This window comes from Muscardinus avellanarius (assembly GCF_963383645.1).
Source record: "Muscardinus avellanarius genome assembly, chromosome: 10".
Lineage (NCBI taxonomy): Eukaryota > Metazoa > Chordata > Mammalia > Rodentia > Gliridae > Muscardinus > Muscardinus avellanarius.
The window spans coordinates 47,939,449-47,953,230 of NC_137796.1; the positions used below are offsets into that span (position 1 = coordinate 47,939,449).

Here is a 13,782-nt window from a genome sequence, read left to right on the forward strand (position 1 = left end):
AGGTCAGAGATCATGTTGTCAGATGAGGCTGCAGAGACAAGAGATAGACCGCAAGACAGAGGCCCAGTCAGAGATGGAGAATAAGAGAGATGCAGAACTTTGATTTGCACTGACCAGATGCAGGTCACATCTAAGGGAGAACCAGGAGGGAGCAATGCTTAACCTTGCTTAGGCTGGGCATGGTGGCACACATTGGTAATCCTAGTATTTGGAAGTTCGAGGCCAACCTCAGCACCTTAGTGAGACCCTTAGCAACTTAGTGACTCTATTTTAAAATTTAAATAAATAAATAAATAAATAAATAAATAAATAAAGGACTGGGGGTTCAGCTCAGAGGTAGAATGCCCCTGGGTTCAAACCCCAGTACCAAAAAAGAAAAATCCCACTTAGGACAGCTTCCTAGAAGGTCAAAATCACCCCCATGGGGGAGTAAAGGGCCAGCAGGCTTCCTAGGGCAGAGAGAAGCAAGCTCGGCAGCCTTCTGGAGGCATCTCCGGACCCCAGTGAGTGCCACCCAATGGCCTTCCCCAAGTGCCCAGGTAGGAATCAGCTTGGACATCCACGGAGCCCAGAGAGGCTGAGGGAAGATCACAGCTGGTTACGGCAGCACCAGCCACACTTTGTTTTTCTCCTCCCCCTTTCTTCCCCCTTCTGCTGCAAAGGTCAGAAGTCACTGTCATGGAGCCAGAGGGGAAAAGAAAGGGTGAAGAACTGAGCCTCTCTGAGAGAAAGCATGCCCACAGCCTGTGTGAGCTGTATCTTGGAGCGATTCTTTCCTTGTCCCACAAATTGGTACACACAGAGCCAAAGTCGGTGGCCCGGGGCAGGGGCACTTTTTGCTTTTGTTATCTAGGTGTTAGTTAGAAGGCGTGGGGCCTGCCCAGGAGTTCTTCCAGCAGGAAAGGCTCAGGCCCCAGGCAGGTTTGAGCAGGTTGTGGGCCAGTGGAGAGCTCGTAAAGCTGTGCTCTGGCTGAAACCCCACAAACGCTACTGGCTGTAAACTGGGGCTTTGGCATATCGCCGTAATCCCATTACTTGAGAGGCTGAGACAGGAGGATCACAGGTTCAAGGCCAGCCTCAGCAACTTAATGAAACCCTGTTTCAAAATAAAAAAATATGCCGGGCTTGGTGGCACACGCTTGTAATCTCCGCGCTTGGGAGGCGGAGACAGGAGGATCCGGCAGGTTCAAAGCCAGCCTCTCTGGCTTAAGAGACCCTGTTTCCAAATAAAATATAAAATAGGTCTGGTAGTGTAGCCCGGAGGTAGAAGGCTTCCATCCCCAGTACCACCAAAATAAATAAATAAATAAATAAATAAATAAATAAATAAAATAAAGGTTGGGGTGTAGCTTAGCAGTAGATGTCCCTGGTTTCAGTCCCCAGTACACTCCCCCTCCTCAAATGGTACTGGCTATACATACCTCACTCTACCCAGACAAAGCCGAGCTCCTACACTCCCTCCTCCTGGCTTCCTTCATCTTTGACCCAGGCCTCCTGCAGCGGGGGGGCCTCTGTTCCAGCTTGGGATGCCCCATTAGCTGCTCACCCAAGCTGCCAGAGCCTCAGGCTAATGGCCCCGCCGCCCCGCCCTTCTCCTTTCCAGCTCACCGCCCATCCCAGCACCCTCCAGCAACCCAGCAAGGGGAAACTGGAGCTCAGAGACATCTGGCAGCACCACGAGGTGAGTCCCTCTCTCTGTGACTCCTCTCCCCACTGGCGATTATCCCTCAGACGCCCCGGTCCTCTGTTCAGGGTGTCCTCTGAGGTCCTCTGAAGTCATCCCCATGATACTTATGGGACCTGGCTCACCCTTGGGCTCTCCCCTAGGGCACCCCTTGGCCTGCGTCTGTCCCAAGTAGCTAGTATCCAAACCCCAAGTTGTCCTCTGGACCAGGAGCCCTCACCAGCCCTCCTCCGCACCTGCCCCGCAGATTTGCTTTTGGCATGGAGGCTCCTTTTGCCAGGAATCTGTGTGTGTGTGTGTGTGTGTGTGTGTGTGTGTGTGTGTGTGTGTGTTGGGGGGTGAATGCAAGATTCTAACTTCCTTTCCCAAGAAAACCGCCTATTGTAGTTCTCTGAACTGTCTCCCCTTCTCTCCCCAGAGCCTCAGGGATCAGAGGCCGCCCTCCCCTGGGACTGCACACCTGCCTTCTGCCTTCTGTCTTTACCGGTCACAGCGCCACCTTTCTCTCCGCTCTAAGAGGCGATGTTGGAAAGACGATGATGACTGAGGGCTAGAAGTCCTGCTTTGAACTAGGCTCCGCGGTGACCCACCCACCACCTCCTTCTGTGGGCCTCAGTTTCCTCGCCATCTGCCCCGCTGCTCTGATACCCCGGGGTTGCGGGAGTTTGGGTCCCATTGCAGGAGCTTCCCCGCTGACGGCCACTGAGTGGGCCAGCGCGCGCCCCATGGACCTGCCTCCGCAGCTGTCCTTCGCCCTCTACGTGGCGGCCTTCGCCCTGGGCTTCCCGCTCAACGTGCTGGCCATCCGCGGCGCGGCGGCGCACGCGCGGCTCCGCCTCACGCCCAGCCTGGTCTATGCCCTGCACCTGGGCTGCTCGGACCTCCTGCTGGCCATGTGCCTGCCGCTGAAGGCGGTGGAGGCCCTGGCCTTGGGCGCCTGGCCTCTGCCGGTGCAGCTGTGCCCCGCCTTTGCGCTGGCCCACTTCGCCCCTCTGTACGCGGGCGGCGGCTTCCTGGCTGCTCTGAGCGCCGGCCGCTACCTGGGAGCCGCCTTCCCCTTGGGCTACCAAGCTATCCGGAGGCCCCGCTACTCCTGGGGGGTGTGTGTGGCCATATGGGCCCTCGTCCTCTGCCTCCTGGGGCTGGTCTTTGGGCTGGAGGCCCCCGGAGGCTGGCGGAACAACACCACCAGCTCCCTGGGCATCAACACACCGGTCAATGGCTCCCCCGTTTGCCTGGAGGCCTGGGACCCGGCTTCGGCCGGCCCCGCCCGCTTCAGCCTCTCTCTCCTGCTCTTCTTCTTGCCCCTGCTCATCACGGCCTTCTCCTACGTGGGCTGCCTCCGGGCCCTGGCCCACTCAGGCCTGAGCCACAGGCGGAAGGTGAGGGCAGCCTGGGTGGCCGGCGGGGCCCTGCTCACCCTGCTGCTCTGCCTGGGGCCCTACAACGCGTCCAACGTGGCCGGCTTCCTGCAGCCCGAAATGGCGAGCCAGTGGCGGGAGCTGGGGCTCATCACAGGGGCCTGGAGCGTGGTGCTCAACCCACTGGTGACCGGCTACTTGGGAGCAGGCCCTGGCCGGGGGACAGTGTGTGTGGCAAGAATGCCAGGAGGAACCTTCCAGAAGTAGCAGCTGCGGCCTGCAGCGGGAGAGCCTGCTGCCTCTGCAGTCCAGCCGAGGGTGCTGCGCCATCCGAACTGCAGGACAGCCCACCCGGAGCTTTCCTGGAGCCACTCGTGGGAAGAGCTGAGCTGGCTAGGACGACATCCCTGTCAGAAGAGCAGAGTGGAAGCCAGGAGCGGGCACTGCCGGGGCCTCGTCCCTCACCTCCTTCCTGCCCGGGAGGGGGCTCTGCTCAGGCCTCATGCTCGTGGGAAGGAGGAACGTTTGCTTCTAGTGATTCCTTGTAGGAATGCCACCCCAAAGTGATTTCAGTGGAAAGAACACTTTAGTTTCTGAAGAGGCATGGTGCCGATCCTGTCGTGCCATGTTGCACTCACAAGGGGGCAGCATTCGAGCTGTGGTTGGAAAGCCGGCCGGAGATGATGCTGGGTGGATGCTGAGTGCTTCACCCCAGCGTCCGCTCATTCTATCCTCACACAACCCGCACTCGGGATCCCGCCGTGTTGCCCAACCTGGCCTCAAACGCGGGCAGCCTCGGCCTCCTGAGCAGCAGGGACTACTGGCACAGCACCACGCCCAGAGCACACAGGCTGTCCACCGCACATGGGTGCCAGGCAGAGGGGACCCACACTGACTAAATTCCTGCCTGTGCTTTGCTCCCGGAGCTGTGTGCCTGCCTTGCTGCCACTCAAGGGAAGGGGGTTCTCATTCTCTTTTTAACAAAGATGCCACTTGCTCCTCCAGCAGGGCCCTTGGTGCAAGGTGGCGCTCTGGGAAGGGGGTGCTTTGTCTTCATTTACCCCAAATCCCTGTACAGGGTCATTACGGTCCCCGGGCCCAGTTTGATTATCATCTTCATTTTGTGGGCTTACAAAACTTGCCCAAGGCTCCACAGCAAGAAAAGGAACATTTGGAAAACTTGGGATGTCAGGTGACACTTCATTGGTGGTCTGTTCTGGGAAGGTGAACCATGGCACCCCAGCCCGCTAGAGAGGGGACAGAGGGAAGTGAACGGAGACAAAAAGGTGGCCATCTGTGCTGATGAGGCGAGGCACAGGATCGCGCAGTCCGCAAAGACAACAAGGCCACTAACGCACAGGAGTGCGGGTGGAGCCTTGCGGCGGGCATGCACGAGCTGGATCATACAAATGAACGCTCTAAATGTCTACCAGTACAAGCGTTTATTAAATTAAAAAAAAAAACCCCTTCAGCGATAGATCCCAGCACCTGGAGAAGAGTCTGGCACATGGTAGGTGCTCAGGAAAATGTGCAGTGAGTGAATGAGCGTTCCTAATAGCCCTTGGAAAACAGCTGTTATCCCTGTTTGTTTTGTAAATATGGGAACAGGCCAGAGAGGTTAAATGACTTTGAGTGGAAGACAGGAACAAGCGTGGCCCCTGCACGGAGTGACACCAGAGAATTTTAGTAAGAGCCCAAACTCCAGCCCAGGCAGGCAGCCCCATACTCGGCCCATCGCGCCAGGGACCACCCTCTTTCCCCACTGTCAGGTGCTGGACTACCGATTCAGGTTACTTGAGCTTCCTCCCACGTAGGGGAGAATCTAGTTCCTTCCTGCTCACGAGGCCCTGCATGGTCTGCCCAGCCTCTTCCGCCTTCCTGAGCCCCAAACCTTCCGGTTTCCCCAGGAGGTCAAGCCGCACACCCACCATTCCTTCCTCCCGCCCCGTTTTCTCAGAGCCTCTGCCCCTTTAGTATCAGTATGCTCCCCCTCACTCCAGCCCCCCCGAAACGTAAGCACCAAGCTAGCAAAAACTTGGTGTCGTTCATTGCTGCACTTTTGACAATTGAAGATATCATTCACGTATCATAAAATGCACCCATGTTAAACATAGAAGTCAATAATGATGTTTAGAAACTTACTGAAATGTGCACCCATCACTAGAATCTAGGTTTAGAATATTTTCTGCCGGGCGTGGTGGCGCACGCTTGTAATCTCCGCGCTTGGGAGGCAGAGACAGGAGGATCGCGCAGGTTCGAAGCCAGCCGCGCTGCGTTGGCTTAGGAGACCCTGTTTCCAAATATAAAAATGTAAAAATAGGTCTGGGAGTGTAGCCCGGAGGTAGAAGGGCTTCCAGGAACCCCAGTACCACCAAAAAAAAAAAAAAAAGAATATTTTCATCCGGCCAGTAGCATCCCTCATGTGTATTTAATCTCCATTTTTACACCCCCCCAACCAACCATTAATCTACTGTCTGACTCTTAAAAACTTACCTATTATGAACATTTCACATAAATGGAATCGTACAGGCAAACTTTGTTTCGTTTCACTCGGCAGAATGTCTTTGACATGGACCACATTTGTTTATCCGTTCACTGGGGACAGACCACGGGTAATGTTTCCACTTTTCGGCTACTAATACTGTTGGAAGTATTTATGAGCAAGTCTTTGTGAGCATACTGGTCTTCGTGTCTCTTAAGTAAATATCTATAGTGAATTGTTGAGTCTCGTGGTAAATTTGTGCTTAACTTTTTTTTTTTTGGGGGGTGGTGGTACTGGGATTGAACCCAGGACATTCTACCTTCAAGCGATACCCCAGCCCTTCTTATGGTGTGTGTTACCTGAGATTGGACCCAGAGGCATTTTACCTTCAAGCTGCCCATTGAGCCCTTTTTATATTTTTTGTTTTTGAAACAAGGTCTCACTAAGTTGCAGAGGCTGGCCTCAAAGCTGCAATCTTCCCGTTTTAGCCTCCCAAGTACTGGGATTATAGGCATGCACCACTACATCTGGCTTATGCTTAACTTTTTACAAAAGCTGCCAAATTGCTTTCCAATGCGGCTGCACCACTATACCTTTCATCAGCGATGAATGAGGGCTCGGGTTTCTTCCTATCCTTGTCAACACTTGCAATTGTCTGGCTTTTGGAGGATAGCTGTTCTAGTAGGTGTCGAATGGTATTGCAAGGTGCTCTGTAAACATTTGGGTGCACAAATACATTATCTCTGGGGCTGGACAGAACTTGGGTTTGAACCCCGGTGGTGGAACTCAATAGGCGTATCATCTGGAGCAAGTTGCTTCCTGATGATGAGGCAGAAGGATTTCATAAAACAAGACAGTGATGCCCTAAAGAACAAAGTGCTCCGTGTGGATCGTGTACTCTCACCAATGCCGCCACCACCATCATCACCATCACCATCACTACCACTCCAGAGACAATACCTCACCGTGACAGGGGCTAGGCAGGGATGGTGCCAGGCTCCATTCTGGGCACTTCACCTGTATTCATGTTTTAATCCATAAAATTGCTACTATAAAGCTGGGCTTCGTGGCACAGTCTATAATCCCATTACTTGGGAGGCTAAGACAGAAGGATTGCAAGTTTGAGGCCAGGCTCAACAAGTTAGCAATACCCTCAGCAACCTAGAGAGATCCAGTTTCAAAAGTAAAAAAAGAGAGACGGGCGTGGCAGCGCACACTTGTAATCCCCGCGCCTGGGAGGCAGAGACAGGAGGATCGTGCAGGTTCAAAGCCAGCTTCACTGGCTTAAGAGACCCTGTTTCCAAATAAAAAACATAAAAAAAATAGGTCTGGGAGTGTGGCCCAGAGGTAGAAGGGTTTCCAGGAACCCCAGTACCACCAAAATAAATAAGTAAATAATGAAAAATAAATTTAAAAAAGAGCTGGGCATGGTGGTGCACACTTGTAATCCAGTACTTGGGAGGCTGAGACAGGAAGATTGCAGGTTTGCAGCAAGCCTCAGCTACTTAGTGAGGCTCTCTGCAACTTAGTGAGACCCTGTTTCAAAATAAAGAATAAAAAATAGGGCTGGATTGTAGCTCAGAGGTAGAATTTCCCTGTGTTCCATCCCCAGTACCAAAATAATAATAATAATAATAATAATAATAATAATAATAATAATAATATAAAAATAAAAGGGCTGGGGATGCACATTGCAGGTAGACTGCCCCTGGATTCAATTCCTGCTACACCCCCCTACACACAAAAAATATTGCTACTATAATTATCTCAGTTTTATAGATGGGAAAGGGGGACATGGAGAGTGGCAGTTACTTGCCCCAGAGAGCTGGCAGCACACAGCGCCGGCTTCAGAGCCCAGCCCTCAAGGCATGGCTGCATCGTGCTTCGGTCCTCCCAAGGCAAACTGGGTACGTGCCCTTCTGGAGCAGCAGACACAATCCAAGTGGAGGAGAGAGGAGGGGCGGGCGGAGTCCATGTGGGACACAGCCTTGGTGTTTGCTCCTCCCTTGCGTTCTGACACAGCCCCGGCCACAGGCTCAAGGCAGCCTTTGTGCTGCTGTCCCTCCGCGAGGACGCGGGGCACTCCCAGGTCTGCATCATTTGTGCCAGGTAAGTAGCTCACCGCCCTGTTCTGGAGGAGACGGAGAGGAGGCGGGCAGCAGAGTGCTTGGGTTCTCAGTTAAGGTGAGCGTGGGCTGGGGGGGCGCGTGGAGGGGTGCCTGGGTGCTTGCTGTGCTGGGGGAGCAGCAGGAGACAGGGCAGGACCAAGCCAGCAGGCCAGCTGACCCTCCTGGGGAAAGCACATGGGACGCACGGGGGTGGCGTTGGCGATGTTCCTGGCTGATGGGTGAGCTGCTTCTGCGAGGGACAGGAAAAAAGACCCCCACCCAGATGACCACCTCCATCGCTCTCTACCCCCAGTGACTGAGGCCACTGGTCCTTCTTCCCCGACAATCACTGGCTCTACTTCTCCACCCAGCCTTCCTGGCAGGGCTCCCCCTCAATCTGGTAACTGGTTGGTCTCCGGTGGCCGTGGATGTGTTCCCGCTCAGCCCCACACTCTCGGACCTGCTTCGGCTGCTCTTCCTGCACCTCAGGTCACGTGCTGGAGGCGGCCAGCAGCACACACCACCCCTGCCCTTTGTCCTCTGTCCGCTCTCGGGATTCCTCTTCTTCACCACCATCTCTCTCACGTCCCTCTTCCTGGCAGCCATGAACGTGAGCGCTTCCTGAGCGTGGTCTACCCGCTGTGGTACAAGACCCTGCCGCAGCTGGGCCAGGCTGTTCTGGTCAGCAGCCTCTGCTGGCTCCTGGCCACTGCTCACTGCAGCGTGGTCTATGTTGCCAAGTTCTTGGGCAGTTCCTCCTATAGCCAGGGTGCCAATGGCACCTGCTACCTGGAACTCCCAGAGGACCAGCTGGCCATTGTCCTCCCCGTCTGGCTAGAAATGGCTGTGGTCTTTTTTGGGGGTTCCCCTGCTCATCACCAGCTACTGCTACAACTGCCTGGTGTGGATCCCGCTGGCATGAGCACAGAGAGCACAGGAGCTCATGGCAGCTGCGCTGCTCAACTTCCTAGTCTGCTTCAGGCCCTACGATGTGTCCTAGGTGGTGGGCTACATGCAGGGTGAGAGCCCGGCCTGGAGGAGTTTTGTGCTGCTCCTTAGCACTCTGAACTCCTGTGTGGACCCCCTGGTCTTCTACTTCTCATTGTCCAGGTTCCAGGCAGATTTTCAGGAGCTGCTGGGGAGGCTGAGCAGGGGCTGGGACCATTGGAGGCAGGAGGCTGGCGTGGACCTGAAGGTACAGAGTGAGGACAGGGGCAGGCAAGGACGGCCCAACCCAGGGAGCAGGGAAGACTCAAGGAGGGCGGCAGAACAGGGGGCCCAGGCTGAGAGCGTGGTCTTCTGGAGCAGGCACGGACAGCGGAGGCACACGCTGGCTCAAGGCAGACAGCTCAGGGGAGCAGGAGCCCCCCAGCCCTCTCAGGGACGCGCTCACCCGGGCCAGCTCTTGATTCCGCCTCCTTTCCATCTTCCCTCCAGATTCTGCTGAGGAAACTGTCAGGGCGATACTGCTATGGAGGAAGCCCCCTTCTCCCAGCAGCAGGCCAACTCCTGGACTTGGCTGAGCAGAGGGAGGAGCTGAGAGCAGTGCCTCCAGTCAGCTGGGGCTGCCGGTGGCGTGGGACTGGAGCGGAGGCCTCTGCCCTGCACCTACCTGGCGTCTCAGGACTGGGAGCGGCAGGGCTCTGGGGCTGAGGGAGCAGCCTGCCCTCACGTGGGCTTTTGCAAAGTTTCCAGTGTTCAGTAATTCAAGCCTTCAGGGACACGTATAAACAACGACAAGAAACATGACCTAAATAATTTTGGTAGTAAGCGACGGCATGGTCTTTCCTTTTCCCCCTGGCTTTTCCGCATGGTGTATGTGGTAGATGCAAGCATAAACATCCTGACTGCGGAGGGAAAGGGCTGAAGGACAAGGTGCCCGGGAGCTGGCAGAGGGCCTGGGTTGGAGGGATTAAAAGATTTCTGACACTGTATCTTCTTCCATCCTCCCAAGAGCCATGTGGCAGGTACTTTTATCATCACCATTTTACAGATGTGGGAACGCACCCAGAGAGGCAGTCTCTTCCCTGAGATCCCAGAGCTAGTTGCCTCCAAAACCCAAGCCCCCAACCCACTCTGCCCGTGGAGCATCTGTGGTGACCTGGCCAGAGCCAGGGGACACAGAGGTAAGAGGCCGTGAGAATAAACAGAACCAGAGGCAAAGCAGAGAGACTGTCTGGTGGTCCATTCTCTTCCCAGGAAAGAGGCACTCTTAAAAAAAAAAAAAAAAAAAAAAAAAACAGTCAATTAAGGTCATGAGCACAGTTGACTTCCGGTTACTACAAAGAGATGGACATCCTTCTGAGCTATTTTCACTGAAATGTGGTCATCGAGTATGTTTTTATTTTCCATAGAGGGGTGGTGCATGAGAAACAGCTGGTCAGGGAAGCCGGAGAAATGGTAGTGATTGCAAAGCACTTTTGGTCACCTACTTCTCTGACTCCAGAAGTCAGCGACACTGCCCCAGGGTGGGGGAGGGCTAGAGTGATGCAGGGGGTGGTGGTAGTTTCACGTTTAACTGGGAAGCATCAGAAAATAAGGGAGCCGGGCATGGTGGCGCACACTTGTAATCCCAGCGTTCGGGAGGCTAAGACAGGAGGATCGCGCTTCAAGGACAGCCTCTGCTACTACTTAGTGAGGCCCTTTGCAACTCAGTGAGACCCTGTTTCAAAATAAAGAATAAAAAATAGGGCTGGGGGTGTAGCTTGGAGGTAGAATGCCCCTGGGTTCCATCCCCAGTACCCACCAAAAAGGGGGACAGTGGAAATGCCCAGGAATGGGCTGAATTGTATGGGGGGGGGGTTGTTTTTTGTTTTTTTGTTTATCTGAAAAGGAATGGCAAAGAAATAAATTTGGGAAACTCTGGAGATGGTTGGGCTCAGAACTATGAGTCTTCTCCTCTTCCTTCTTCTTCTTTCTTGCACTGGAGATTGAACCCAGGGGCATTTTACCACTGAGCTATACCCCCAGCCCTTTTATTTTATTATTATTATGTTTTGTTTTGAAAGACATTCTTGCTAAGTTGCTGAGAATCTTACTAAGTTGCTGAAACTCTGGGGTGTGTTTGTTACTGGGGATTGAACCCAGGGACATTCTACCTACGAATTACACCCCCAGCCCTATTTTATTTATTATTTTATAACAGGGTCTTGCTAGATTGCTGAGGGTTTAGCTAAACTACTGAGGCTGGCCTCCAGCCTACAATCTTCTTGTCTCTGCCTCCCAAGTACTGGGATTACAGGCGTGCGCCACCGCGCCCAGGGGAACTTTGAAAAACTTAACACTAATGTTGACTGTTCGCTGGGCGTGAGGTCTGACTTGGGGTGAAGTAGAGAAGCATCATCGTTGTGGTGACATGAAGACGTTCCCATCTCTCCGACCCACATTCATCTGTTCTGCGCAAGGCTGTTTGTTGCAGCTACCAAGTTGACACAGATGAGTCTACACAGTTCCGAGAGGAAACGAAGGTGCTGTGGAGCCCTGTGACCCCAGAATTGGGAATGCAGACCAAACGCAAAACAGGGAGTCAAAAGCATAAAGAAAGCCATGAAAAACAGGAGTGTGAGTCCTCCCCTGCTGCCTACAACCCAGGATTAGAGGCAGCAGCCTAACGGCCCTGCCGGCCCCCTCCCCAGCACCTCCTGCCCCAGTGTGTGGTGAAAGCCTGAGATGGTGGGGTGAGAGGGCACCACAGTTTGGAGAGATCATCCGGGTGGTGGTGAGGGGGTGGGTTCCAGCATTCCTTGACCCCCCAAAGCCAAGGGAAAGGACCTCTCTGGGAACCGGGATGGATTCCACGACTGCTGCCCTGTGTCACGTGAGCAGGGAAGGGAGGCGGCATCAAACCCTCTTACCATTTGCCGGGCACCGAGGTGCTTCTCCCCTGGGTGAGGAGAGTCACGAGCCGATATTCCGGGGCATGGGAAGGAATCAATCCAGACTGGGTCTCCCAAGACAGAGACCAGAAGGATCTATATTCTGACTACAAAGGAGCACCAACAATTTGGCCCCCAATTTGTTGAAGCCACCAAAAGCTACTTAATGTTAAAGCAGAGTCGCTGATGCGCTGTGAGTCATTCCTGCGGGAGCTGTTCCAAACTTATTTCTTGTTCCTTTCAGTGCAAGAGACAAATTGTACATCAATGTATGTGTCGTGGCTCTTTGGAAGAACACAGACCAGTCTGAGAAGTTTTTGCTTCCTAAGAACTAATTTTCACCTTTTGGGGTGAACATTGCCCCTGCTGAGAATGCAGGAGCTAGAGAAAAGGTGTTATCCAAAAAAGAGAGGGAGAGAGAGAGCCTGTGACAGGCAGCTGTCACCCAAAAAAGGAGAAGCTCCAGGCACCCGCAAAAGGAGAGCCAGGGTTTCTGTAGAATTTGAGTTGAGAATGACGTGAATGTAAGTGAAAGAGATATTTGCTTGGCTCAAACAACGCTGGGTAAATAGGTCAACACGGGGCTGAGCAGCCCTGGCTCAGGGTTGCATTTCTTTGAGAAACATAAAACAAGGATAAAGGCAGAATTGGGAGCGGGATGTGGTGGTGTGTGCCTGAAATCCCAGGACTTGAGAAGCTGAGACAGGAGGACTGTGGGTTTGAGGGCAGCCTCAGCAACTGAGACCCTGTTTCAAAATAAAACATAAAAAGGGCCGGGGATATAGCTCGGAGGTAGATGCCCCTGGGTTCAATCCAAGAGAGAGAGAGAGAGAGAGAGAGAGAGAGAGAGAGAGAGAGAGAGAGAGAAACAGTGATAGAAACCGAGACAGAGAGAGGAAAAAAGGTCTGGGATTTGCAAAAATATTGTAAAAATAATAAAAAGGAAGTATTATTGTTAATAGTAGGAAAGTACCCAAAAGTCAGGCCATAGATTCTGAGAAAGAATTAGAAGTGGGAGATTTGAGTCTGGTGTAGGGAACAAAGAGAATAATGAGAAAGCACTCAACTTTTGACCTCTCTGACAACATGACTCTTCTGTGTTTTTTTTTTTTAAGCCCCAAGAGATACAGGTAGTTGTGGTCTCTAACCCTTCTTAAAATCTGTGAGAAACCTGCTAACTTCCTTTTGAGGCCAGTTCTAAAAGACGACCCACATGAAGACAAGCCAGACATTAAGATGATGGCCTGGCCTTGGGGGAAGGAAAGGGTCTCATTCCAGGGAAGGAGCGGGCTGCACGGGATGCAAGCTCATCAACAGCGGTGGAAGTGGGGAAATGCAGAGTGGATCCAGGGGAGAGAAAAATGTTGCGAAAGAGAAGGTGGGACCCAGCAATATGTTGGGAAGGGGGTGATTTCCCTGCCTTTAGACTAGAAGGGTATAGTGAGACAACCTAATCCAACATTCCCGCCTGCAGACCCCCCAGCCTTGGAGAGCAAGGCATGATGGGCGCTAGTCATGACAATCTTGATCCTCTTTCTTGGTGACTGGTCTCAGGGTGGACATGTAACCCAATTCTAGTCCACAAAGGAGGCCAGGGGCATCCTGGGAAGGATTTTTCCATTTCATAAAGGAGAGAGGCCTGAGAGAAGCTATTCTCTCCCTTCCTGGTTTGGAAGCTTTCACGTAAGAATGTGATACTTGGAGCTCCAGCAGCCATGTTGGGGCTATAAGGCTACAAACTTGAAGAAACAAGTTAAGGGTGGCAGACTGGAAGAAGGGAAGGGCCAGGGCTCTTGACTCTGCTGAGCTGGGACCACCTACCTCCAAACTCACGGTTAATAAACATTCTCATGGCCAACTCCCTATTGCTACATAATCTCTAACTTGGATCTTATCTCTAATTAGACTAGCTTTATTTGATTATCTTGTGTCCTATCAAGACTAACCTAGCGGCATCTTCTGGACCCTAGAGTTTCTAAGCTCTTCCTATTTGCTTTGTACGAGCTGCATCAACTTAGCGTTTGCCATACCTGCTATGGCTGGACTCGGAGGAGATTTCTCATGGCTCCAGGAACCAGCTCTGCCCTCCTTCAGAGGGGACATTTGAAAGCTGACTGGCTGGGGCTGTGTGGACCTGGCACCTCAAGACCAAAACAAATATGTGGATGGGGCCCTTTCTTAGGTCAAACATCACCTGACGGACACCCTTGGTTGCAAGCGTGCAGTTTACTGGTAAATCTCCCTGTGCTTATTACAGGATCCTGAATGCCAA

The 13,782-nt window shown here is 53.0% G+C and overlaps 1 protein-coding gene and 1 pseudogene across 2 annotated transcripts; both read left to right on the forward strand.

Annotated features, from left to right (window-relative positions):
- Positions 1-2,409: 2,409 nt before the first annotated feature.
- FFAR1 (free fatty acid receptor 1) lies at positions 2,410-3,312 on the forward strand (the record flags this gene model as incomplete). Its single annotated transcript, XM_080703063.1, has 1 exon — positions 2,410-3,312. The coding sequence occupies one exon, from the start codon at positions 2,410-2,412 to the stop codon at positions 3,310-3,312; it is 903 nt and encodes a 300-aa protein (XP_080559189.1).
- Positions 3,313-7,321: 4,009 nt separating this feature from the next.
- Positions 7,322-11,246, forward strand: LOC308268427 (free fatty acid receptor 3-like; annotated as a pseudogene). The gene is made up of 5 exons: positions 7,322-7,434; positions 7,550-7,629; positions 7,957-8,830; positions 9,073-9,206; positions 11,054-11,246. The product of its transcript is annotated as a free fatty acid receptor 3-like (transcript).
- Positions 11,247-13,782: the final 2,536 nt, after the last annotated feature.